The sequence below is a fragment of the Aquarana catesbeiana genome, linkage group LG05, assembly GCF_042186555.1.
Source record: "Aquarana catesbeiana isolate 2022-GZ linkage group LG05, ASM4218655v1, whole genome shotgun sequence".
NCBI classification, from domain to species: domain Eukaryota; kingdom Metazoa; phylum Chordata; class Amphibia; order Anura; family Ranidae; genus Aquarana; species Aquarana catesbeiana.
In genome coordinates, this window is record NC_133328.1 from 399,287,156 (window position 1) to 399,313,282 (window position 26,127).

General features: G+C 45.0%; 1 protein-coding gene across 5 annotated transcripts in view; it reads right to left on the reverse strand.

Annotated features, from left to right (window-relative positions):
- Nucleotides 1-26,127, reverse strand: part of KIF13A (kinesin family member 13A) — a 322,375-nt gene that overhangs the window by 192,242 nt on the left and 104,006 nt on the right. For all 5 annotated transcript variants that reach the window (XM_073631119.1, XM_073631117.1, XM_073631118.1 and 2 more), the window contains exon 3: nt 19,854-19,866. In XM_073631119.1, the coding sequence (XP_073487220.1) occupies nt 19,854-19,866 (13 nt within the window). The remainder of the gene's footprint in view (nt 1-19,853; nt 19,867-26,127) is intronic.

Genomic DNA, 26,127 nt, shown 5'->3' on the forward strand with positions numbered 1-26,127 from the left:
CACATCATGGCAAAGAACTCTCTGAGGATCTGAAAAAAAGAATTGTTGCTCTATATAAAGATGGCCTAGGCTATAAGAAGATTGCCAAGACCCTGAAACTGAGCTGCAGCACGGTGGACAAGACCATACAGTGGTTTAACAGGACAGGTTCCACTTAGAACAGGCCTTGCCATGGTTGACCAAAGAAGTTGAGTGCACGTGCTCAGAGACATATCCAGAGGTTGACTTTGTGAAATAGACGTATGAGTGCTGCCAGCATTGCTGCAGAGCTTGAAGGGGTGGGGGGTCAGCTTGTCAGTGCTCAGACCATAGGCCGCACATTGAATCAAATTGGTCTGCATGGCTGTCATCCCAGAAGGAAGCCTCTTCTAAAGATGATGCACAAGAAAGCCCGCAAACAGTTTGCTGAAGACAAGCAGACTAAGGACATGGATTACTGGAACCATGTCCTGTGGTCTGATGAGACCAAGATAAACTTATTTGGTTCAGATGGTGTCAAGCGTGTGTGGTGGCAACCAGGTGAGGAGTACAAAGACAAGTGTGTCTTGCCTGCAGTCAAGCATGGTGGTGAGAGTGCCATGGTCTGGGGTTGCATGAGTGCTGCCGGAACTGGGAAGCTACTGCTCATTGAGTGAATCCTGAATGCCAGCATGTACTGTGATATACTGAAGTCGAGCATGATCTGCTCCCTTCTGAGACTGGGCTGCAGAGCGGTATTCCAACATGATAACAACCCCAAACACACCTCCAAGACGACCACTGCCTTGCTAAAGAAGCTGAGGGTAAAGGTGATGGACTGGCCAAGCATGTCTCCAGACCTAAACTCTTTTGAGCATCCTCAAACAGAAAGTGGAGGAGCGCAAGGTCTCCAACATCCACGTGCTCTGTGATGTTGTCAAGGAGAAGTGAAAGAGGACTCCAGTGGCAACCTGTGAGGCTGCGGTGAACTCCATGCCCAAGAGGGTTAAGGCAGTGCTGGAAAATAATGGTTGCCACACAAATAATTGACACTTCGGGCCCAATTTGGACATTTTCACTTAGGGATGTATTTACTTTTGTTGCCAGTGGTTTAGACATTAATGGCTGTGTGTTGAGTTATTTTGAGGGGAAAGGAAAAATTTACACTGTTATACAAGCTGTACACTCACTACTTTACATTGTAGCAAAGTGTCATTTCTTCAGTGTTAAACAAAAAACTGGCGCTGAAGTGGATTGATAACAAAAGTGATAAGGGGGTGAAAACTATTGCAGCTGCTGCATACTAAAGTGCTAAAACTTCAACATGTGATAAAACGAATAAATGCGGCACTATCGCCACATTTATTAGTTTCTTCAGTGTTGTCACATGAAACGATAGAATAAAATATTTACAAAAAATGTGAGGGGTGTATTCACTTTTGTGAGATACTGTATATAGTTTATGTACCATACATTCATCAATGTTTTGCATTGCATTTCTATTTTAAACTGAATTATCATTTATTATTATTATACAGGATTATAGTTTACGCAGCGCTTTACAACATTAGGGCAGACAGTACAATTACAATACAATTCAATACAGGGGGGAATCAGAGAGCCCTGCTCGTTAGAGCTTACAATCTAGGAGGGAGGGTCAAGTTATACAGGTAATAGCTGTGGGGGATGAGCTAATGGAGATAGTGCAGTTGTTAGATGGAGGCAGGATAGGCTTCTCTGAAGAGGAATGTTTTCAGGGATCACCTAAAAGTGGATACATTTGGAGACAGTCTGACAGATTGGGGTAGCGAATTCCAGAGGATGGGCGAGGCTCAGGAGAAGTCCTGGAGGCGGATAGAGAGCAGGAGGTCATGGGAGGAACAAAGAGGGCAATTAAGTTGGTATTTTGAGACTAGGCTAGTGATGTAGCTGGGGGCAGAGTTGTGGATGGCTTTGCAACTTATTGTTAGTATTTTGAATTTAATTCGTTGGGCGAGTGGCAGCCAATGGAGGGATTGGCAGAGAGCGGTAGCAGACACTGAGCGGTTTGTAAAAGGTGGATGAGTCTTACAGCAGCATTTATAATGGACTGAAGGGGGGATAGTCTATTCAAGGTAAGCCAATGAGGAGGGAGTTGCAGTAGTCAAGGCGAGAGATAACCAGGGAGTGAATCAGGAGCTTTGTAGTTTTATTGGTTAGAAAGGGACGTAGTTTAGAGATGTTTCAGAGGTTGAAGCGGCAAACTTTGGAAAGTGATTGGATGTGGGGCCGAAAGGAGAGTTCAGAGTCCAGGATAACACCTAGCACGCTGAAATGTGGGGATGGGTGGATGGTTCTGCAATTGCTCTTGACAGATAAGTCAGGGGAAGAGGCACGTGGGGGAGGAAATTTTATAAACTCGGTTTTGGACAAGTTGAGTTTGAGGAAGTGGTATGATATACATACAGATATGTCTGTTAGTAAGTTAGTGATGCGTGAGCAGACTGATGGAGCAAGTTGAGGGGTGGAGAGATAGCCGTGAGAGGCTGACCCAGGGAAGAGGTGTAGATTGAAAATAAAAGAGGTCCAAGAACAGAACCTTGGGGGACCCCAACGGAGAAGGGAGGAGGAGTGGAGGAAGTAGAATTGTAAGTGACACTGAAGGTGCGTTGGGATAGGTAGGATGAGAGCCACTGAAGAACACAGTCATGGAGACCGAGGGAGTACATTTTTTGAGGAGGAGGGGGTGGTCAACCGTGTCAAAGACAGCTGAAAGGTCCAGAAGTAGGAGTACAGAATAGTGTTCGTTGGTTTTTGCAGTTAGTAGGTCATTTGTGAGTTTTAAGAGAGCAGTTTCTGTGGAGTGTTGAGGGCGAAATCCAGATTGAAGGGGATCAAGAAGGTTATTCTTAATGAGGTGGTCACTCAGTTGGTTGTAAACCAGGAGTTCAAGGAGTTTAGAGGAAAAGGGGAGCAAGGAGAGCAATCTCCTGTGCAGTGAGTGAGTCAGTGGGTGGAGGCGGTGGAGGATGTAGAGAGTTGAAGATGGACAAGAGTTTATGGGGTCTGGATGAGACTGAATGAGAGGTTTTACAAAGGAAAGATTCACATACACTTTAAAGGTTATATGATCACTTATTTAAAAAAAAAAAATGTGTTTATAATATATATTTTTATATTATACATGTTTTACCTTGCATCTCTGTTTTAAACAATGGGTTGTTTTACAAGGTGAGAGCTCACATACAGTATACTTTAAATCGTTTGTCTCAACCCTCAAATTGCTAATTTTGCTCAACAGCTTGTTCTGTTGAAAAACGCCACACTTAATGGCAAAATCACCTGGTGAAAATAAAAGAAAGTTAGTATAATGCCGCGTACACACGAGCGGACTTTCCGGCATACTTGGTCCAGCGGACCAGAGTCCGCCGGACAATCCGATCGTGTGTAGGCTTCGGCAGACTTTTTTTCCCCAAAGTCCGCCGGACCTAGATTTGAAACATGTTTTAAATCTTTCCGTCGGACTCAGTTCCTGACGGAAAGTCCGTTCGTCTGTATGCTGGTCCGACGGAAAGCCCGCTCGTCTGTATGCTGGTCCGACGGACCAGATAGGACGCAAGGGCAGGGTATTGCATCTCGCGCTCTCTGCAATAGAAAAAATAAATTTTCCTATTGCAGCGAGCGCGGGGCATACCAGGCCCTTAGGTCTGGTATGGATTTTAAAGGGAACCCCCTACGTCGAAAAAACGTCGTGGGGTCCCCCCTAAAATCCATACCAGACCCCGATCCGAGCATGCAGCCCGGCCGGTCAGGAAAGGGGGTGGGGACAAGCGAGCGTACCGTACTGAACCGAACGGTACCGGGCCGCATGCCCTCAACATGGGGGGTGGGTGCCTTGGGGGAGGGGGGGCGCCCTGTGGGCGCCCCCCCACCCCAAAGCACCCTGTCCCCATGTTGATGAGGACAAGGGCCTCTTCCCGACAACCCTGGCCGTTGGTTGTCGGGGTCTGCAGGTGGGGGGCTTATCGGAATCCGGGAGCCCCCTATAATAAGAGGGCCCCCAGATCCCGGCCCCCCACCCTATGTGAATGAGTATGGGGTACATGGTACCCCTACCCATCTACCTAGGGGAAAAGTGTCAATAATAAAACACACTACACAGGTTTTTAAAACAATTTATTAGACAGCTCCGGGGGGGGGTCTTCCTCCGGCTTCGGGAGTCTTCTTCTGGCTTCGGGGGTCCCTCCGGTTCCTCTTCTCCCGGCGTCCGGTTGGTTCTTCTCAGCTCTCTCTGGCCTCTTCTCCCGGTGTTCCAGTTCTTCTGCCGCCTCCTCCGCTGTCTTCATGCCGCTCTTTTGCCAGCAGAGGCCCGGACTTCTGGCTTCTTGTCTTCTTGGCTTCTTCCCTCTTCTCTTCTCCAGATGTTGAAACGATGGTCTCTCCGGCTGGAATGCTCTCTGAGCGCTCCGCTGTGACTTATATAGGCGGAGACCCCGCCCCCTTATGCCATCACAGTCCCTGGGCATGCTGGGACTGACGTTTTAAGGGGCGTGGTCACCGGGAGATGTTGACCACGCCCCCTAAAACGTCACAGTCACGTCACGGCCATACCTGGATCGAAATTCAATCGAAGGCTGGTTGTACGGAAGCTAATCTACCAATCAACTTCTGTACAACCAGCCTGTTGAGTTTTTTCCCAAATGGTCAATAACACTGGCTATAGCCGGAAACCCTACTCAAGTGTGTTCTGGAGAGAAGGAAGGCTCCCTGCCGTCAGAACATAATAGCGCAGCGGGAGTGATTTTCCCACCCTCCTCGAATGTGTGGATGGGAGAATCAGAAACTTTCAACCCGCTAATTGAATTAAAAAAATGATTAATACATGGTAAACTGCAATATAATAAATATTTGCTTTATGCGTTCTGGTATGGGTCCTGTAGCCCAGAGACTTTGGGAAGCTTTTGGTGGAATAGTCTCCATTCCTAGGTTCACATCTTATCTGCTAGCCAGACCTCATTAATTAGTCTCAGCTGTCCACAGATGAAGTGTAAACAGAATCCTGGCTGCTATAGCGGCTGGGAGTCTGTTTACAGGGCTGTGCTGCCGCGAACCTTATATCAGTGGCAACGAAAAGAGTTAATAAGACAGTTGCAATTGTAGGGGCTTGTAAAGCAGCTCATACTGGCGAATGTTAACCAGCAAGATGCAAAATGCTTAATCACCCAGCAGATGCAACATTTGACTGTAGCCCGCCAGGTCTCCTTAGAGGAACAGCAGTAAGTGAACCTATCTCTAAAGCAGTAGATACAGGCCCTGTTAGAGAGGAATATCGTGGTGCAGGGGCCAACTTCTACACTTCAACAGCTGGTGCAGAGTGCTTTACATAAATTGTCCCTAAAGGATGTTAAAATCTACCCTCGGTGACCGGAAGCTGACCTAGATGGGTGCCTGATCAACCAGCTCTCTCAGCCCGCAACACAAATAGCACAATTTGGGTTCCTCCACGGACCTCCGTAACTATTTCTGCCCGCCCGACATGTCACTAGACAGGGCGGACAAGATGGCGGCAGACGCCTATGCAGCCTGCTCTCGGACTCCCACACAGCTCTCCCCTCCGGATCACTCCGCACACCGGACCACCACAGGTCCCCAGCTGGCAGCTACAGACCCCGCGGAATCCGCCTCATACGCCGGAGCGGTGAGTCCCCCAAACCTCCCTACCTACCCGTAGGCTCTGCCACGTGGGCTTCAGACCGCCATGTCTGGCCCCTCCCTCCAGCACTACACACAATGCTCGGAAGCGTTTCCGAGGCTGCTGAGGACAGCCTCGGATCCCTGCGTTCATGGGACAGACCCTGGATCCCCCACCTCGTCAGTTTTTTCACTGGACTTCCCAGCGCTAACGGGCCCTGCATATTCCACCAGCCAGACACCTCAAGATCCAGTGGGGATGCAGGCAACATCCTGGGCCTCAGCTGCCAACTCTCCACCCCCTAAGGCATAGAGACTGTCCCGCTCAAGGGACCCCAGTGCTTCAAAAACCCAGACACCCCAAAGGGCCACATATGCTCAAAAGGCTTGATCCCCAGCCCCCCTTCTTCCAGGGGCACACAGTGTTCAGCCCCCCCAGCCAGCAAACTGGACAGAACCATGGAACCCACTGGCACTGCAACCTCACCTGGCCACAGGAGTGGCTATAATGAGTACCCACCAACCCCCACCATGCCCCACCATCACCCCTCCAATATCATGGGCCTACTCAAGTGCCACCTCTACCCCCCCAGTGGCATGCCTACCTGCAAGCCATGCCGACAAAAGAGGACTTTAGGCAACTGACAGAGGATGTGAAATCTACCTGTCTCTCAGAAATCCAGGCCCTCCAATCAGGCCTCAAACACCTTGCAGACAGAGTAGAAATGGCCGAAGAAGAAATCCAGGAAACAAAACTGGCAGTACACAGGACCCAACTCCAGGGAGCAGACCATAGATCCCTGCTCACAGACATGCAGCGACACATAGAAGACCCTGATAATCGAGGATGCAGAAACAACATCCGAGTAAGAGGCGTACCAGAACCAGAGGGCTCCGAAGACCTGCAATCTATGCTACAGACCGTATTCAATAACCTCCTAGGTGAACCTCCTGCAAAACATATAGAGATGGACAGAGCCCACCAAGCCCTGCATCCCAAGGGAGCCACCTCTAAGCCAAGGGATATCATCTGCAGGATTAGCTCCTACCCTCTCAAGGAAGAAATTATGCGACAAACCCGCCTGGCACGCAAAGTGACATTTGACGGTGCCCAAATACAACTGTCCCCTGACCTTTCCTGGATCACACTGCAAAAACGCAGGCTACTCCAACCCTTACTGCGCACACTGCAAGAGGAATCCATTCCCTACAGATGGGTATTCCCCTTCAGCCTCACCGCAAAACACCAGGGCAAGTCCGCCGTGCTACGATATCCAGAGGATCTACTTGCTTTCTGCGATATCTTGGAGATACAAACCCCCCAACTACCTGACTTGGACTTAGTAGCTACACCACCCACGCCGCCCACAGTTTGGCACAAAGTCCCTCCCTCTAATCGTCCTCGGAACACAGACTCTCCCCGTAGATCTGCCAAGCACAAAAGCAATTGAACTTTACTTTCTGCAATGCCGAACCACTGCAATAAATTGTCACTTAGACACAGAGTTTGAACCAGCCCTGGACACTCCCCAGCTCATAGTTCCCCAATGTGCCCCAACGTTAACCCCAAGTTCGCCACAAAGGCAAGTCTCGGCTGAGACATGAGAGTGTGGGTTTTTTCTCGCACACCTATTGCGCCCCCCTGGTTCTTAGCTTAGAGCTATCTGAAGTTTTTTTTTTCTGTTCTCCTTAACCAGATTAGGGCTTCCCTGTGTCCCCCTGGCCCATCCTTTCCGGATCAGGACCAAGGGAGCACCCGGGAAACCGTATCAACCTAGGCCTGTTGCCCTCTCAAGGTGTTATGAAAATGTTTGCTCCTTCCTCCCCCTGTTCTCTTGCACTAACCTTCTCCCTCTCTCTCAGCTTCCCCTCCTCCTCTCTCTCCTCATCATCGACAGGCTCTCCACGCAGAAAGCAAGGAATACCTTGATCACCTCCTGAAGAGCGCCGGCTCCCAGACCCCAGGCTATGGCAACATCACAACCACATCAGGTAAGCAAAACCCCCCGTGCCCATACCCAACACTATGGCTAAGATCTTATCTCTAAACGTACACGGCCTAAACTCCAATAGAAAGAGGCATCTGGCACTGAGGGAGTTCAGACACTCGGGAGCATATTGGTGCAGGAGACTCACTTCGACAAAGGGGGCTCCTTTGCATTCACCGCCAGATATTATTCCCAGATTTTTCTCTCATCGGGGGCCCATAAAAAAGCGGGGGTTGCCATACTCGTCAAACACGGATCCCCTTTTACATGCACGGCACACTACTGTGACACCCAGGGTCACTACATCATACTACTGGGACTTTGGCAAACACAAGAAGTTACTTTCTGTGCCCTCTATGCCCCAAATACTAAACAACGCAGTTTTCTATCTAGATTATTTGCCCGCATTTTCCGGTCAAACCACGGAATCCTTGTGATGGGGGGGACTTTAACCTAATCCAATCAGCTGCTGTGAGCCCCAGGGCATCCTCAACTCAAGCCCTTAGAGATTCGAAGCTCTTCTAGCAACTCACCAGATGTTATGCTCTCTTTGATGCCTTGAGGGCTCTCCACCCAGGAGATCAGCAGTACACCTTCTACTCAGCCCCCCATCGCACTCATTCCCGCATTGACTATTTTTTCATTAATAACCCCACACTCAGAATAATAGGCACAACACAGATACTCCCTATCTCATGGTCGGACCATGCCCTATCCTACTCACACTAGACCTAGGCTCCCCCAACCGCAGGCCGTATAACTGGAAACTGAACACATTTCTGCTCCAACACCTCCCCGCACCGGAGGACTTAAACTCCACCCTAAAATTCTACTTTGCAGAGAATAACACTCCAGACATATCTCTCCCCACACTATGGGAAGCCCACAAGGCAGTCCTCCGAGGTAGATGCATGGCACTATCCTCAGCCATGAAAAAAGACGCAGTGGCCACAAAATTGAACACAGAAAGGGAACTCTGGGCCCTGTGCGACGGCTACAACTCACCCCAACAGTTTCTCTTCTTAAAAATGTCACTAATCTGCGAGCAACCCTAAGCGGCTTAGCGTCAGGCCGCTTTGAAAAAGCACTGATCAGACTGAAACAATTATTCTATGACAAAGGCAACAAAGCGCACTCCCACCTGACAAAGAAACTACGTGAAAACACCCACATGCAGACTCCTCACCAGATTAAAAGCAAATCAGGCCACTTACTTTCCCACCCCACAGAGATTGCCCATACCTTTGCTGACTTTTATAAAGACCTCTATAACAAACAGGACATCCCCAGTAACCCCCTCTCCCCTGACCTCTCCCACAGCTTGCAACAATACCTGGAACGAAGCGGGATCCCCTATCCCCAATCCTCTGACCTACTGTCACTAAACACCCCGATCACTGAAGAAGAAATAGAACAGACTATTAAATCCCTACCCACTCACAAAGCCCCAGGCCCGGACGGACTGCCTTACGAATATTATAAATCCTTTCTCCCTCTTTTACTCCCCCAATTATGCAAATTGTTCAACGCCTTCCTCCAGAACACCCCCATCCCCCCGGACATGCAGCGCTCCTTTATCACCCTATTTCCAAAACCAACAAGGACCCCTCTTAATGCGAACTACAGACCTATCACACTACTGAATTCAGACCTTACATTTTTTACAAAATTGCTCTCAAATCGCCTAAATATGATTCTTCCCTCCCTGATCCATAAGGATCAGGTGGGCTTCGTCCCACTTAGACAGGCAGGCGACAACACCAGAAAATGATAGATCTAGTAGACGCGGCGAACAGAGAGAACTCGGCAGCCTTGCTACTTAGCCTGCATGCCGAAAAGGCCTTTGACCGCTTAGGGTGGCCCTTTCTGTTCGCCACGCTATGCCATATGGGGTTTCCGGGGCCCTTCTTGCTGGTGATTAGACACCTCTACACTAACCCATCCTCCCAGGTCAGGACCCCCTTTGCCTCCCCCCCCCTTTCTCAGTGGCTAATGACACTAGGCAGGGGTGCCCACTCTCACCCCTGCTCTTTGCACGTTGCGTTGAACCCCTAGCCGCCTCAATTCGCAGCAACCCTGACATACGGGGCATCTCGGTCAGGGGTAAAGAGTTTAAAATTTCCCTCTTTGCCGACGACATTATCCTCACATTGACCTAACCCCATATATCTCTTCCGAACTTACACGCAGAATTAGACCACTACGGAGCCCTCTCAGGATATAAAATAAACACATTGAAATCAAAGACCTTGCCTATTAATATTCCCAAAACTGAGATCACACATTTAAAAGCCAACTTCTCTTACAGCTGGAAAGCGACCGCCCTGAAGCACCTAGGGATCCACATCACATCAAAATTCAACACCCTATACCTAGAGAATCCCCTCCCCCCCTTTACCGGTCGATCAGATCTTTACTACTCCAATGGAAAAAACACCACATCTCTCTCCTAGGGTGGATTGTCTCAGTTAAAATGACGATTCTCCAGAAGCTTTTAGATCTATTCCAAACACTACTCATACCCGTACCCTACAAACACCTGAAAAAACTTCAATCCGACATATTGCAATACACTTGGAACTACAAAAGACATAGAATACCTGGGTCAGTTATGATGGCAGCATGCAGTAATGGAGGCCTTGCATTTCCCAACCTCATTAAATACTATCAGGCAGCCCAACTACGAGCAGTAGCCTCCTGGTTCACCCAAAGGTCCTACAACAAATGGACAGAAACTGAAAAAAATATGGCTAGCCCCGACCCACCTGAATAGCTTACTTTGGAGTGCGAATGTAGAGGTAGCCCCCGAAGGCCTGCTGGGCTCTATGGCCCAACTTAGGCGGCTGTGGCGCAAGCTGTCACAGCCCAATGGGCTGTCGTCTGAGAGATCGCTTCTGACATCATTTGTCTGTAACCCCAAGGTGCCGGATAGCCTCACCCATCAGATGTCATACCCATGGACATCACAGGACCTGTTTCACTATGGACACATAGTGCAACCCAGATCACGCAAGTTGCTACCCTTTGCCGACCTTCAGACTAAATTCGATCTACAAAGACAGGTGTTTTATGGATACCAGCAAATCAGACACTACGCACTTACTTTTGCCCCAGACCTGCAATTCGACCCCCCATCCCCTTTTGAAAATCTAATCCTGGCAGGCCATTCTCAAAAGTGCCTGATATCAGATATCTGTAAAATACTGAATGCCTGCCCCCCAGACAACAAACTCCTACATGACTAAATGGGAGAAAGCCCTCAATTAGAAAATTCACATAGAACGGTGGCGGGTGATATGGTCCCAAGCGGCAAAGAGTTCAATCTGTACACTATACAAAGAAAACACATACAAAATCCTCTTATTCTGGTACATGACCCCAGATGTACTCCATGCCATTTATCCTACTAGCTTTGATAGGTGCTGGAGATGCCAGGGGGCGAAAGGCACTCTCCTCCATATATATTGGAACTGCCCATTAATTACCCCCTTTTGGACCACGGTCCAACAACTACTAGTCCGCCTACTGGAGCTAACGGTCCCGGTGACCCCAAAATTTTTCCTACTAGTCCTGTCTCCTCTAAAGATCCCCACACCCTATAAAAAACGAATACGTCATGTCCTCACAGCAGCACGCTGTCTGATAGCCCTAAACTGGAAACCCCGCATTCCCCCTTACTTAGAGGCCCTTTACTCCAGAATTAAGGCTGTGGAATTGATGGAGAAAATGACGGCTAGAACTCAAGACAGATTGGAGGCTCATAATAAGGTCTGGGAGCTGTGGCACCTTCGGGAGGACCCACCCTAAACAGGTAAAAAATAAATAAATAAATAAAAGCCACTTCGATGACTTTTTTCCCCCTTTTCCCTTCCCTCCTTTCATATAGAGTATTCTTGTGACTCTAACAGTTGTATACAAGATGTTACAGTTTATTAAACGAAAATGCAATGCATGTTTGACAAAAACGGTAATGCTAGATAAATACTTACAGCATTCCTTAGGCCTAGCATTAGTACTCATGTGTGAATACTTGAAAGTATTGTTGCACAATACGATATGTACCTTTTGAACTGCTGTACCTCTTTATTCTGTATTGCAACCACAAACTTTAATAAAAAGTTATTTGATAAAATATACCCTGCCATCTTTGCGAGAGATACTAAATGTGGCAAGGTACACAATTAACAGTAAGCTCTTTTCACAGGGGACCGGCAAAAGTCCTACTTTAACTAACAATCCCAAGTTGTTAGGAGTATCCTAAACTCAGGGGGGACTTACTAGCCAAGCTTGGGGTTTCCATCACTGCCCGAGTGCAGCCTGTGTTCTTCCCATTAGCATTCATTGTTGGGCATCCAGAAGAAACAGCCTTAGTGCGGTAATAACAGATATAACGGTGACAAGGGAAGGCTTTGGGACTGGATAGTTGAAGGATCCCAATTTGGCAAATGCATGGAGAAATGTAAAGTTGATAAACTGGGATAAACTGTTAGGCTGGTATACCCCCATTCTGCAGTATAACATTACTTATAGTACAGTGTATGAGAGTAAGTTGTAAAGTGGCGGCTGGTGGTTCTCTACTCTCACACAAGGACGGTGTTAGACCTGGCCAATTCTCATGTGTTGTGTGGTCTTTTAGGGGTAGAAAAACAGATGGGTTAAGCAGCGTATTTTCTATCCTGGTATTTCCAAACCAGTTAAGGAGTTTTGTAAATCTTGCCCTGGGTGTCAAATACATGTACCCCAACAACAAATTTGAAGTCTGCTGGTATACTTGCTTTAATTAAAGAGGGGAATAAAATCTCTAATGGACAAGAATGAAGCAATTACAAGTTTAGATCCACTGTGCACCTGTGCATGAATAAAATTATGCTTTTCTTTTTCTTTAACTCTAAAAAAATATAAAAATGTGGTGTCACTGTAGCTATAATACTGTATGGATATTTCTCAATTTTATTGTAATGCGTTTTTCTGACATTGACACGCAAATGGCGAGTGGATGTAACTGATTTGTTATGTGCAAATTTTAATATAACAAATTTCAGTAAACAAACAAGTATTCTACTTATCTACACGCCTTAGTTTTAGAAGCTGGGAATCATGTGTAATGTCACACAAGCTATACAAAGTCATTTTTAGGCTGGAAAGCAGCCCACAAATAATTTCAGGGTTATAAAATATTTGCTTTGAAAGAGCAGAAAATAATCTGTATAGTCTCTGCCCTTATGTCTAGCAGTGAAGCAGCTGCTGAAAGAATTTGACTCATCCCACGAAATTCCAGGAGGATTTAAGATGTGTTACATACACTCACTGCACAGCCCTGCAATACATCCCTTCTTCTTTGGGTGAGTAGATATTCCCAAACGTAATCTGAATAACTGTAATAACATCACATTTTCAAAATAACCAAGCAGAAAAGAAAAGGCATAGATGCCATTGGTCTATATAAGTGGTTTCCAAACTGAGGGCCTGGGGCTGGATGTGGCCCTTTGCTTACCTTTATCTGGCCCTTGAGGCCTTATTCCTGCCACTGACACCAACAATGGGGCACTATTCCTTCCATTGATACTGATGAGGCATGATTCCTTCCACTGACAATGAAAATGGGGAGCAATTCTTCCCACTGACACCATTTTGACCACTAATATCAAAGATCGGGCATTGTTTACTCCCACTGACCACAGTCCGGCCCCCCTAAAGACTGAAGGACAGTAAACTGGCCCTTTCTTTAGAAAGTTTGGAGACCCCTGGTCTATATGATGATGACTATACTGTATATGCTGACAGGCTATAGACTTGGGACAGCTCTGCTTTAAAGTTGACCTTTGATGATATAATATACAAGAGTTGTCACTGCTGACTTGTTTAAAAGGTGGAACCTCTGGGCTGTCTGGTTTTGGTTCTGTAAAGCTTGATGGAACTTCACACTTTTCAGAATTCACTGGCTACAAACTAGATCAAGATGCATAAATCATTAGGTAGTGAAGGCAGAACCAGAGAGACCGACTCGGAGCCTTCACCTTAAACAAGTCTCAATGAGAGCGCCCATGTTTCTTTACTCAAAGGTTTTTCATGGTGCCCACTCAGCTGTGAACATTTCCAGTCTATCCATGGACGAGTAAGACTTGATTACCCAAAGACCTGGGCACTGATTGGACAGAACAAGGACTAGTCTGATTAATGTAAAGCCAAGTTCAGATGCGCACTTAGCATTAATCATTTGGCTATCATGCAGTGCAGACCCCTACAGAAGTCAATTGATCTGATAAAGTAATTTTACAGGACTAGTCAACACACAACTGGCCAATTCTCTGATTTTTAAGGGGTCGACACAGGCAGGCTTAACCCCCTAATGGATTCTTACACCTTTCTGGGACACAACAATGTGAATATTCCCCCACCCTGAAGATCTTCAGTTACTAGTGCAGCATCTGTGTCTTCTTTAACCCACAACATTGTCCATAATGTAAAATAAATGAAACTAAAAAAACCAACAGGAAGAGGAAGCCAATTCATAATGTTAAAACCAGTACTCTGGGCAAAACAAGCTCACACAGGGATCTCCTAGTGTGAGTAGTTTAGGACCTTTTCTTTCTCTGTTAGTAGCATTATTAATAAAGCCCAGCTCAAACCTTTGTATTTATTACTGTAATGCAATTATACTGCATATACAGTAATAAATGTGCTGCTAGAGCTTTTGTTAACTGTAAAGTGCTGCAGTAAGGTTTAAAACACCTTGCTCTGGCAGCATATTGGAGAAGCTCCCCCCTGCACCCTGTTCCAATCAACAGCGCTCTACTTCTCTGAGCCACTTTATTCTGTCTCAGAACAATGGTCCGACCCTCCAATGTGCTGCCAGCAGAGGGTATTTTAAATCTTGCTGCAGCACTTAGCAATCATAAAAATCTCAAAAGTGTGGCATATTTATTACTGTATATGCTGCCTGACAGCGTTACAGTTAAAAATACATAGAGTTCAATTGGGCTTTAACAGTGGAAACACCGGCCTGCTGTGGAATTTCCTGTGTTTGTTAGTCTAGAACATGTTCCTCGCTTCCCTTAAACTATTAGCACACAGCTCTGGCATCATCCTTGGCGATGTCCACATGCCCTCCCCACACACAGCTCAATCTATACACCCCTTGCCCTCTCCACACACAGCTCAATCTATACACCCCATGCCCTCCCCACACACAGCTCAATCTATACACCCCATGCCCTCTCCACACACAGCTCAATCTATACACCCCATGCCCTCTCCACACACAGCTCAATCTATACACCCCATGCCCTCTCCACACACAGCTCAATCTATACACCCCATGCCCTCTCCACACACATCTCAATCCTTATACCCCATGCCCTCTCTACACACAGCTCAATCTATACACCCCATGCCCTCTCCACACACAGCTCAATGTATACACCACATGCCCTCCCCACACTCAGCTCTGTCTATACACCACATGCCCTCCCCACACTCCGCTCTGTCTATACACCACATGCCCTCCCCACACACAGCTCCATGTATACACCACATGCAATCCCAATAGACGGCTCCATGTATACTAAAAAAGTCCATAATATTTGCATTCAAGATAATACTTCAAACCCCACCAAGTGTCCAAATAAGTGCTTTGATGGATGAGATACAGGGTGATCAAGTGTTAACCTCCACCAAACGGCATTTCTAGCAGCTCACCTCAATGAATTGACCCCTGAGTAAGAGGTGAGCCGCTAGGAATGCCGTTGCCGGAGGTTAATACTTGATCATGGTGTTTGAAGTATTATCTTGAATGCAAACATTAGACTTTTTTAGTTTTTGATGTTTTATTATTATGTTATTGTATGTCTTTTGCTTTTTAATTATTTTTTACTGCTTTCTGGGAATTGATATTTTGACTCTCAGTGTCCACTTAGGACTAATTTGCGCTGACTGATTTTTACATATCTGGCTCCATGTATACACCACATGCCCTCCCAACACACAGCTCCATCTATACACCACATGCCTTCCCCACACACAGCTCCATCTATACACCACATGCCTTCCCCACACACAGCTCCATCTACACACCACATGCCTTCCCCACACACAGCTCCATCTATACACCACATGCCCTCCCCACACACACCTCCATCTATACACCACATGCCCTCCCAACACACAGCTCCATCTATATACCACATGCCCTCCCCACACACCTCCGCCTATTACTCACATGCCCTCCCCACACACAGCTCCATCTATACACCACATGCCCTCCCCACACACAACTCCATCTATACACCACATGCCCTCCCAACACACAGCTCCATCTATACACCAAATGCCCTCCCCACACACTGCTCCATCTATAGGTCACATGCCCTCCCCACACACAGCTCCATCTATACACCACATGCCCTACCCACACACAGCTCTATCTATACACCGCATGCCCTCCCAACACACACCTCCATCTATAGGTCACATGCCCGCCCCACATACAGCTCTGTCTATACACCACATGCCTTCCACACACACACACACACACACACACACACAGAGCTTCGTCTATACACCATATGTCCTCTCCAAACACACACAGCTCCGTCTGTACGCCACATGCTTAACCACACATAGCTTCCTCTCAACACCATATGCCCTCCCCATGCACAGTTCCATCTATATACACTACATGCCCTCCTCACACACAGCTCTGTCTATACACCATATGCTCTCCTCACACACAACTCAGTCCATACACTATCTTACATCTCCCTCTAGCCAGGAGAACATAACCCTAATATCTTTGAGATAAAAAAGTATCAACATTTCTTTTTCTTTGGCAGAAATAAGTACATATTTATATTCAACCTATGGCAAATATGAATAATAAATATTTAATGCCCTGACCTGGATTCAGCTCTAAGGCATGTGAGCAGAGCAGGTGCATTTAACATCCAGATGAGTAGACTGACCCTCTAATCCCTTGTATTGTAACATATCTACTTTGCATAGCAAATATCTTGCTCATGGTTTATCATTAGTAAAACTACCAAAAAATAACACAGGACTGCTGACATACCCCCATAGCCATTGGAATTTATATTATAGAAAAAAAAACACACACAACAAGGTAGTCAAAACATGGTTTTATTTAAAGTAGACCTACCATGAAAAAATACATAAAATTCAACCAATAATACTAAAAAGTTTAAAGCCCATCTCCAGCCTACTACCCCCTAGACCTCAAACCCCACTCACTGAAGCCCCCAGCTTGTATTTTTCCTAATTCTTAAACATATAACTTAATTACAGGTGTCTGGATAGTCTGGTGACTTAACTTGTCTTCGTCTTCTGCTCAGGTGGCTGCTGTTGATGGTCCTAGCTGTAGCACAGAACATCACTCACATAATAACATGTGCATGCCATTCTGTGCTGCAGGCAGGGTTTTTTTTTTTAAGTGCAAAGCAAAGAATCCTGATCCAAACAGTTGACCGTGTCATCACAATTTGTGTGAGCACGGCCACTTGTAATCTTCATGGGAAACAGAGGGTAAAACACAGAAGCAGATTTGGGGGACAGTTTTCACCCCATAACAGCACGTGCCTAAATAAGGTCCTTCATGACAGAATTCCCATCAATTCTGTTAATGAAAGCTGCAAATTTGAAAAAGACTGAAAGCAACTTTTGGCAGTACCTTAAAGCATATTGATCTCTGCCAGTAATAAAACAATTCCAAATGGGTTTGCCTGCAAAAGAAGAGACTAAATACTTACTTCCCAACTTCCTGCAGCACCAGAAAGCCTCTCCCTCAAGGAATCCCTTGTTTGCTGCTCTACTCCTGAAAGCGTGAATCTCCTTGGTCCCGCGCAGCACTCTCTGGTTCCTCTGGCCGACCTCCACATCATGCAACTACTGCACCCAGACAGAAAAATGGGCTTTGTGCTTAAAAGATGGTGGAAATTGTAATACATTATTTCAGGTTAGATGTCCCAAAGCCCACCAATTGTGCTAGATCCAGGCAAACTAATGGTACTCTCTCAAATACTGCAGTTCAGTTACTTTTTAATTTTGCAGAAGATAGCTAACATTATGTACACCCAGCAAATGTAAAGGGAGAAGCCGTCCCGCCGGGAGAAGGAAGACAGTGATTATCAATAGCGGCTATAGCATCAGCTTGCAATAATCGCAAACAAACCTGACAGGCTGGTTGTACCAAAGTTGATCAATCGTTCCTTCTGAACTGCCTGAGATTCGAACCGTGCATGGCCAGCCTAAGACCTGCCCAGCCTACAACTGGACATCAAGTGTTTGATGGACAACACTGCACAACTGAACAGAGCCTGATTGACTTACAATCCATGCTTTGCACAGCTTGAGAGGCATGGTAATTGGCACTTTATGCAATACCCTAGCCTCAAGTCTAAACTTGTACTCTGGATTATGTGAAACCATGTCTGACAACTCAAGTGCAGTGACAGTTCAATTTGATTACACATGATGTACAGTATTGCGTAGAATTCATGTGACTGCTTTTTGGCTCTGAAAGTTTATATTAAAAAAATTTTACAATAGTATTCTAAAACGTTTATGTTAAGAAAATTAAAGGAGAAGTAAAGCCAAAGCTCTTTTGTCTGTACTTCTCCTATGGATCACAGGAGTGCAGTTTGTTCTGCACTCCTGTGACCCGTTTTCAGCAGACAGTGGGCTGAGGTCACAGAGCCAGTCCAGGCTCGGAAAAAATTGTGACCATATTGTCGGGATGTGCCCACATGCTGAGAGCCTGAGCTGCCCGCTCCTGCCCCCTCCATAGCCCAGAGCTCCAGTGAGCTTAAGGGAGCAGAGCACAGAGCCAGTGACTGACAGTCACCAGCTCTCTGTTCACGGAGCTGTGAGAACTGAGCAATCGGCGGTGTTTGATCGGTGTTTTGATTGGTTCTTGAGTCGACAGGGGGACAGATGCAGCATCCACCAAGGTAAGTATGATTAAAAAAAACAAAAAAGAACATTCCCATACTTCTCTTTTAATTTACAACAACATTCTAAAAATCTCAGTGTTTTATGGTTACAAACAATTATAAGGAAGTGATCATCTCTAGTATATACAAGAACAAATCGGGCGCTGGATTCAGATTTTCTAAGGGTACCTGAAATTGTCAACTGGCACACTGGCTCCAGATTGTCAATACTCCACAAAACAGGGACTCCCCTTAGGAACATGGAAACACCCAGAATTGAGAATCCACATACCTACATTCCAATGAGAGTAATTGATGCATAGCGGAAAAAGACAATGTGTTTCAGGGACCAAACACACTCCCCCTTTATCAGGGCTTAGGAATTCTGACTGTGCCTAAATGGATTTCAAATAGATCTGCACTGTGATTTACTGCTTGGGACAGTTTCAATATGGCAGGTTAAAGCAGAACTTCACCCAAAAGGGGAAGTTTAGCTCTTCCTACTCCTTCCCCCTCCTCCGCCACATCTGGAATATTTTTTAATTTTTTTGGGGGGTGGGGGAGTGGGGGGGAGCGGGTACCTGGTTTTGACAGGCACCTGCTCCCACTTCCGGTTGGATCACCGTGGCAGATCCACCAGAAGTTCTCCTCAACCCCCCCGCCCGCAACCATCTGGGACACCTCGCGGGTCCCAGAAGGCTGCAGGACAACTCGCAAAGCGAGTGTGTGGCTTGTGCATGTGCAGTGGGCAGCTGGCTGTGAAGCTGCAAGGAATTGGCTGCCCACAGTTAACATGCTGGAGCCGGGGACCCAAAGACTGGCGAAGAAGCGGCTCGGGTGAGGATGGCACTGGGTCTTTGGACAGGTTGTAGTCCCTATTGATTTTTGCAGAATTGACTGAAACTCTTCTTTAAGCCAGTGTTAATGGATGCATTGACTAATCTTGGCTTAACCAGTTCCATTATTTATAAATGGATATTTATTTGGCACCCTCATTTGGTATGTATAGCAAAATGATGCTGTTGGCACAGAAATTACTGGCAATATCCTTGATAATGTCCACTGATTGAGCACGGATAAATAGAACAGTAGTCTGAGATGGTTGAAATATTAAAGCCAAAGAACCAGTATGACAGTCGGGAATCTAGCATTTTCAGAAAGCAAGGTCAGCAATGGCAGCTACAGGTTTCGCTTTTGACAGCTTTCCTTGAATGAGAAATAGCTGTACCGAATAAAAGAAAAAAGTTACAAGGAATTTTAGGAAAGTAGTACTAACAAATAGAAAAATTCTTACCTTTGGTGGTTTTCTGAAGGGCAACACAGATTCATTGATTCAGCAATAACAACAAGTGATGTCATGATTTGTTGGAGACATCGACATAGAAGAACAAAGAAGAGAAAACACAATCAATGTCTCATTTAAAGACTACTTACAAACAAAAGCAATAAAATCAGGTTTATAGTAAAATGGACATTTAAAAACTCCTTTTGCTTTAAACACCCATTCTGGCCTGAAATAATAGAAAATAAGTAAACTAGAGTGGAGGAAATTTCAAGAATCGTGTACACTACTGTTAAAAACTTTTACATTCCTTTTTAGTAAAATATATGATTTATGAACCTTTAGTGAGACACTTTGCATACATATTCCTGGCAAGTCTCCATGTTATTCCAACTATCAGGAAAGAGACAGGCTGGTACATGTAAGCACATTACTGTTTAGCAAAAGCAACAACTCTCTTGTAAGCTGGGAAAATCTGTGGATACTCTAGTGAGCATCTTCCTTTTCTACATTCAGATACATTTGAACAAGGAGCTAGCCTTGCTGGGCAGAATAAAAAGGCAACAGACTGTTTATGGCCACTCCTCTGGATTCTAGAAACACACTGCTAGGCACCTTTTTATACCCCCCTAAGGGGATAATAGAGCAAATATGAAAAATAAACTTGTGCAGCGCTTCAAATTAATACATAAACAAAATAAAGTATTACAAACAACTGTGCACTTAAAACCATCGAAATCCAAAATACTAATAAACTATGTGATATAATAAAGTGCATCAGTAAAGTGTCCATAAATTCCAGCCCATTTATTCACATACTTCTATCTATAAAGTGATTATTATTTTTTTAATAATATTATTATTTTCCCCCCTGAAGATGTCACACCAACGAAACACGTTGGATGGAGCTATGCTTGTTACATTACTTTAGGTGATGTTGCTCCCACTGCAGTGCAATGCACGGTCATATTTGATCGGTGAGTGAAAGATCCAATAGAATATTAAGAGCATGATCTCCATTGTTTTAATGTAAGTGAATTACTGGTATTATAGTAATTGAGGTCCTCTTGTTATGGTGCAATTGCTCAGAGCTAGTGGACTGGAGGAGTAGCATTTGGAGAGGCCAGTGTGGGGGAGCCTTTTGGAATCTGCTTAGAAGCATTTGAGACCTTCTCATCTAATAAGGGGTCGCACACAGTCTGGTGAGTGGTGCTTGCAAAGGGGTTTCTTGAAAAGAGTTTGATGCACAAGCACTTTTCTTGAAATGGAGCGAGACACAGATTTAAGAGGAGCACTTTACTGGCAAGTTTACTTGGAAGCACTTTATAAAAAAAAAAAACACTAATACAATAATAATCACTTTTTTGTTACAAGTATGTTAAGAAGTGGACTAGAACTTATGGACGCTTTATTGTTGCATGCCAAGAAGACGATGCCCCTCAGACAGACCTGGTTCTCTCGTAGTATATAGCCTTAGCCAGTGCTACTCTGGCCACACCCCCTGACACGGTTTGCCCTGCCCATCAGTGGCAATGCCCTGGTAGGTGGGGTGAAATGCACCAGAGGGCATGGCCGGAGAAGCACCGGCTGAGGCCATACATTGCAAGAGCACTGAGTCAGTCTGAGTGGCTTCTTCTTCCCGGTATGTCTACACTTCTGAAATAGTGTACAGATGCCGTCTCCCACGTGGGGACATTTTACATCCTTCAGTTTTGAGCGGCACTACAAGCCCAACGTGATCACTTTAGTGCTGCACTTTATAATATCACATGATTCATTAGTATTTTAGATTTGGTTAGATGGTTTTAAGTGCACAATTGTCTAATATTTTATTTATTCATTTAGAGCACTGCACCAGTTTATTTTTCATATTTGCTGGGCAGAATGCTTGCATTTATGGTTGCTGTAAAGATTTCCTCCATAGTTAAGCAGCTTTTTACTGCAGTTATTATACACAGTTAAAACTAAAAAAAAAAAATATTTGCTCAAACAGCTCCAAAATGTATTTTTTTAGGCGATTTCCCTGCTTTTTATTTTAGTATTTTTGCTCAGATAAGTAAGTGGTTTTCAAGCATTTACATGTGTATTCAAGCTTCAGGCATTTTTGTTTTAGCCAACAGAAAGCAGTAGGGGGAGGAGACCAGTTCTTTCAATGTCCAAAATATGCCTGAAAAAGAGCAAAAGCTGTTGTTTTGCACGATTACAGATGTTCCCATTAACTACTTGCCGACCAGCCGCCGTCCGTATATGGCGGCCGGTTGGCTCCCCTGCGTGAATTGCCGTAGCTGTACGATGGGCGTTTTAAGGAGTATAGGGGGCGCACGCGTGCCCGCCGCGTGAAATCGGGGCCGATGCCTGTGTCAATTTAAACAGACTGATCCTCGATCTGTCAGGAAAGTAGAGAGAGATCTGCTGTTCCTAGTAATCAATAATAGCGATCTCTCTCTATTCCCTGTCAGTACACTGCCCCCACAGTTAGAAACACCTCCCTAAGGAAAACTTAACCCCTTGATTGCCCCCTAGTGTTAACCCATTTCCTGCCAATTAGATTTATACAGTAATCAGTGACTAATTTTAGCTCTGATCGCTGTATAAAATGTCAGTGGTCCCAAAAAACTGTAAAAAGTGTCCGATCTGTCTGCCGCAATGTGGCAGTCCTGCTAAAAATCGCAGATCACCGCCATTACTAGTAAAAAAAATAATAATAATAATAAAAATGCCATAAATCTATTCCCTATTTTGTAGACGCGATAACTTTTGCACAAACCAATCTATATACGCTTTTTGTGATTTCTTTTTTACCAAATATATGTAGAAGAATATATATTGGCCTAAACTGATGAAGAAATTTAGTTTTTTAACATTTTTTTGGATATTTATTATCCCCTTCCCGCCAACCGTACGCAGATATGCGTACTCGGCTTTCCGGGGTTATACCGGGATGATGCCCGCAGCTGCAGGCATCATCCCGGTACCAATGTTTACAGCGGGCTAAAAGCCGCTCGGTTGTTATACCGGAGGAGCGGGAGGGGACATCCCCCCCTACCGCCGCCTCCCGCCGCTGTTACCGGGCCTCCCGTGCGATCGGGAGGCCCGGTGTCCAATCGGGTACCTTCGGCGGCTGGGGGCGGGCTGGAACGAAGCTGTGAGCGGCTTCGTTCCAGCCTTCTCGTTGTAAACACGGAAGCGACGTCATGACGTCACTTCCCGTTTACTCGGCTGCCAATGGCGCCGAATTTAAAAAAGTACACAGTATTCAGAATCGCAGTTTTCGGCGATCTGAATACTTTGAAGTGTAAAGGAGGGATGGGGGGTCTTTTAGACCCCCCATCGCTCCATAAAGAGTACCTGTCACTAGAGGTCGTCCGATATGGGTTTTTCTCTGGCCGATGCCGATATTTAGAAATCTCGGTGGCCGATATGTGATGCCGTTTTTTTTGGGCCGATATATTAGGCCGATTTTTTTTTTTCTTTTTTTTTTTTTTTTTTCCTTCATCTCATAAAATTTAACAGTTAGACCCCTTTCACACTGGGGCGTTTTTCAGGTGCTTTTGGGCTAAAAATAGCGCCTGTAAAGTGCCTGTAAAACGGATCCCCTGCAGTCTCAGTGTGAAAGCCCGAGTGCTTTCACACTGAGGCGATGCACTGGCAGGATGTTAAGAAAAAGTCCTGCAAGCAGCATCTTTGGATTTGTATACCACCACTCCTGCCCATTGAAATGAATACGCACCGCTGCCAAAGCGCCTGCAAAGCGTTTCGGCAGCGGCGCTTCAGGGGCGCATTTAACCCATTCCTCGGCTGCTAGCTGGGTTATAAGCTCCCCGCTAGCAGCCGAATAGCGCCGCTAAAATTACGGTAAAGCGTCGCTAAAACTAGCAGCGTTTTACCGTCAACGCATGCCCGCTGCAGTGTGAAAGCAACCTAAAGTGATACAGAAAATTTTTTACATTTAAACATTTATTAAACAAAACAAACCTCCAATCAGTTCACTTGTATGTAGAATTTAGATAAAAAAAAAAAATAGAAAAAAAACCTATATCTTAAAAATAAATACACAAAAACAGGTAATCAAAACTTTTGGACGAAAAAAAATGGGCTAACTTTACTACTGTTTTTTTCTTAAATTTATTAGTGTATTTTTTTTTTTAAATTGCATTTGAAAGACCGCTGCGCAAATACCGTGTGACATAAAATATTGCAACAACCGCTATTTTATTCCCTAGGGTCTCTGCTAAAAAAAAAATATATAATGTTTGGGGGTTCTAAGTGATTTTCTAGCAGAAAATACAGGATTTTTACTTGTAAGCAACAAATGTCAGAAAAGATTTAGTCTTTAAATGGTTAAACTGAGAGCTTCTACACAGGGAGCTCAGTTCATTCATAAGTGTAAACATTGTATCAATTCAGGTTCTTTTTATCAGATTTGGCAGGCTGCCCAGAGAGGGGAGAGAAGTGCTTCACAGAAGAATATAGGCAACTTGTATTGACTTCAGAAGTCATTTGCAAGTCGAGCTGAGTTATATCGGCCTTTTTTATCAGCACAATCAGCCGATGCCGATTAAGAAAAAAACACCAAATATCGGCCGATATATCGGCCGGCCGATGTATCGGCCGACCTCTACCTGTCACCACCTATTACTGTCACAAGGGATGTTTACATTCCTTGTGACAGCAATAAAAGTAAAAAAAAAAAAAAATTTTTTTAAACACAATTTATAAAGTAAAAAAATAAATAAAATAAATAAAAAAAAAAAAAATTTTAAAGTGCCCCTGTCCCCGCGAGCTCGCGCAGCGAAGAAAACGCATACGGAAGTCGCGCCCGCATATGTAAACGGTGTTCAAACCACACATGTGAGGTATCGCCGCGATTGTCAGAGCGAGAGCAATAATTCTAGCCCTAGACCTCCTCTGTAGCTCAAACCTGGTAACCGTAAAAAAATTTTAAAGCATCGCCTATGGAAATTCATAGGTACCGTAGTTTGTCGCCATTCCACGAGTGCGTGCAATTATAAAGGGTGACATGTTTGGTATCTATTTACTCGGCGTAACATCATCTTTCACATTATATAAAAAAATTGGGGTAACTTTACTGTTTGGATTTATTAAAATTCATGAAAGTGTCCCTTTTCCAAAAATTTGCGTTTAAAACACCGCTGCACAAATACCGTGTGATAAAAAATATTGCAACAATCGCCATTTTATTCTCTAGATTCTCTGCTAAAAAAATATATATAATGTTTGGGAACTCTAAGTAATTTTCTAGCAAAAAATACGGATTTTAACTTGTGAACACCAAATTTCAAAAATAGGCTTAGTCATGAAAGGGTTATAGCGCAAAAAAAAAAAAACGCAAAAGGTGATCAAATACTACCACAGTCAATTTTGTCTGGGTACAGCGTTGCATGGCCACGCAATTGTCAGTTAAAGTAGTTCAGGTACCTTGTATGTGTCAGGCACTGAGGACTGAGCGGTCATATATGAACAATATGAACAGTCAGTTTTAAAAACATTGGATTTAATTTGCTGAGCGTTTTGTGCTTTGAGCTACAAAAATGCTCAGGTGTAAATGGGGCCTAAAAATGTAAGCTAATAGCAAAAAAACTGTCTGTCTTTTTCACAAAGCACGGCATACAAACCTTCTACAGACAAGAGGCATAAGCAAATAAATATTTTTATCTGAAATTTAACCTTTGCTGAGAAAACCTAGGGAGGGAAGTAGGCTGCTGTCCTGAAAGGCTCCTAGAAATACCATCACTGATAATTCTAAGGTTTTCTCCCTTCGTCTTTCAGGACAGCACCTTGGAGATGATAACCGAGAACTTACTTCAGGATGGGACCACTGCTTGTAAAACCTTCCTGCCAAAGGACTAGTCTGAGGCTGACAGTAGATCCAACCTGTAGTGACTTATGAAGGTTGAAGTGGACCACGTGGCAGTCTTGCATATCTGCTCTGGTGATGCCCCGGCCCTCTCTGCCCACAAAGCCACCACTGCCCTTGTAGAGTGAGGCAATATACCCTCTGGAGGTTCTAACCCTAAGGACAGGTACGTTTCTTTAATAGCCTGTTTTAACCACCTTCCTAGGGTACTTTTGGAAGCTTTATCAGGGAGTATGGTCTCCTGTGTGTGGCAAAAAAACAAAGACACCTTAGATAAGAAGGCTGGATCTGTCCTCAGCACTCACAGCCATCTCATAAAGGGCTCCTTGATTGATAATGCCTGTATTTCACTGATTCTACATGCAGGCGTCATTGCAACCAGGAGAATTGTTTTAAGGGTCAGGAATC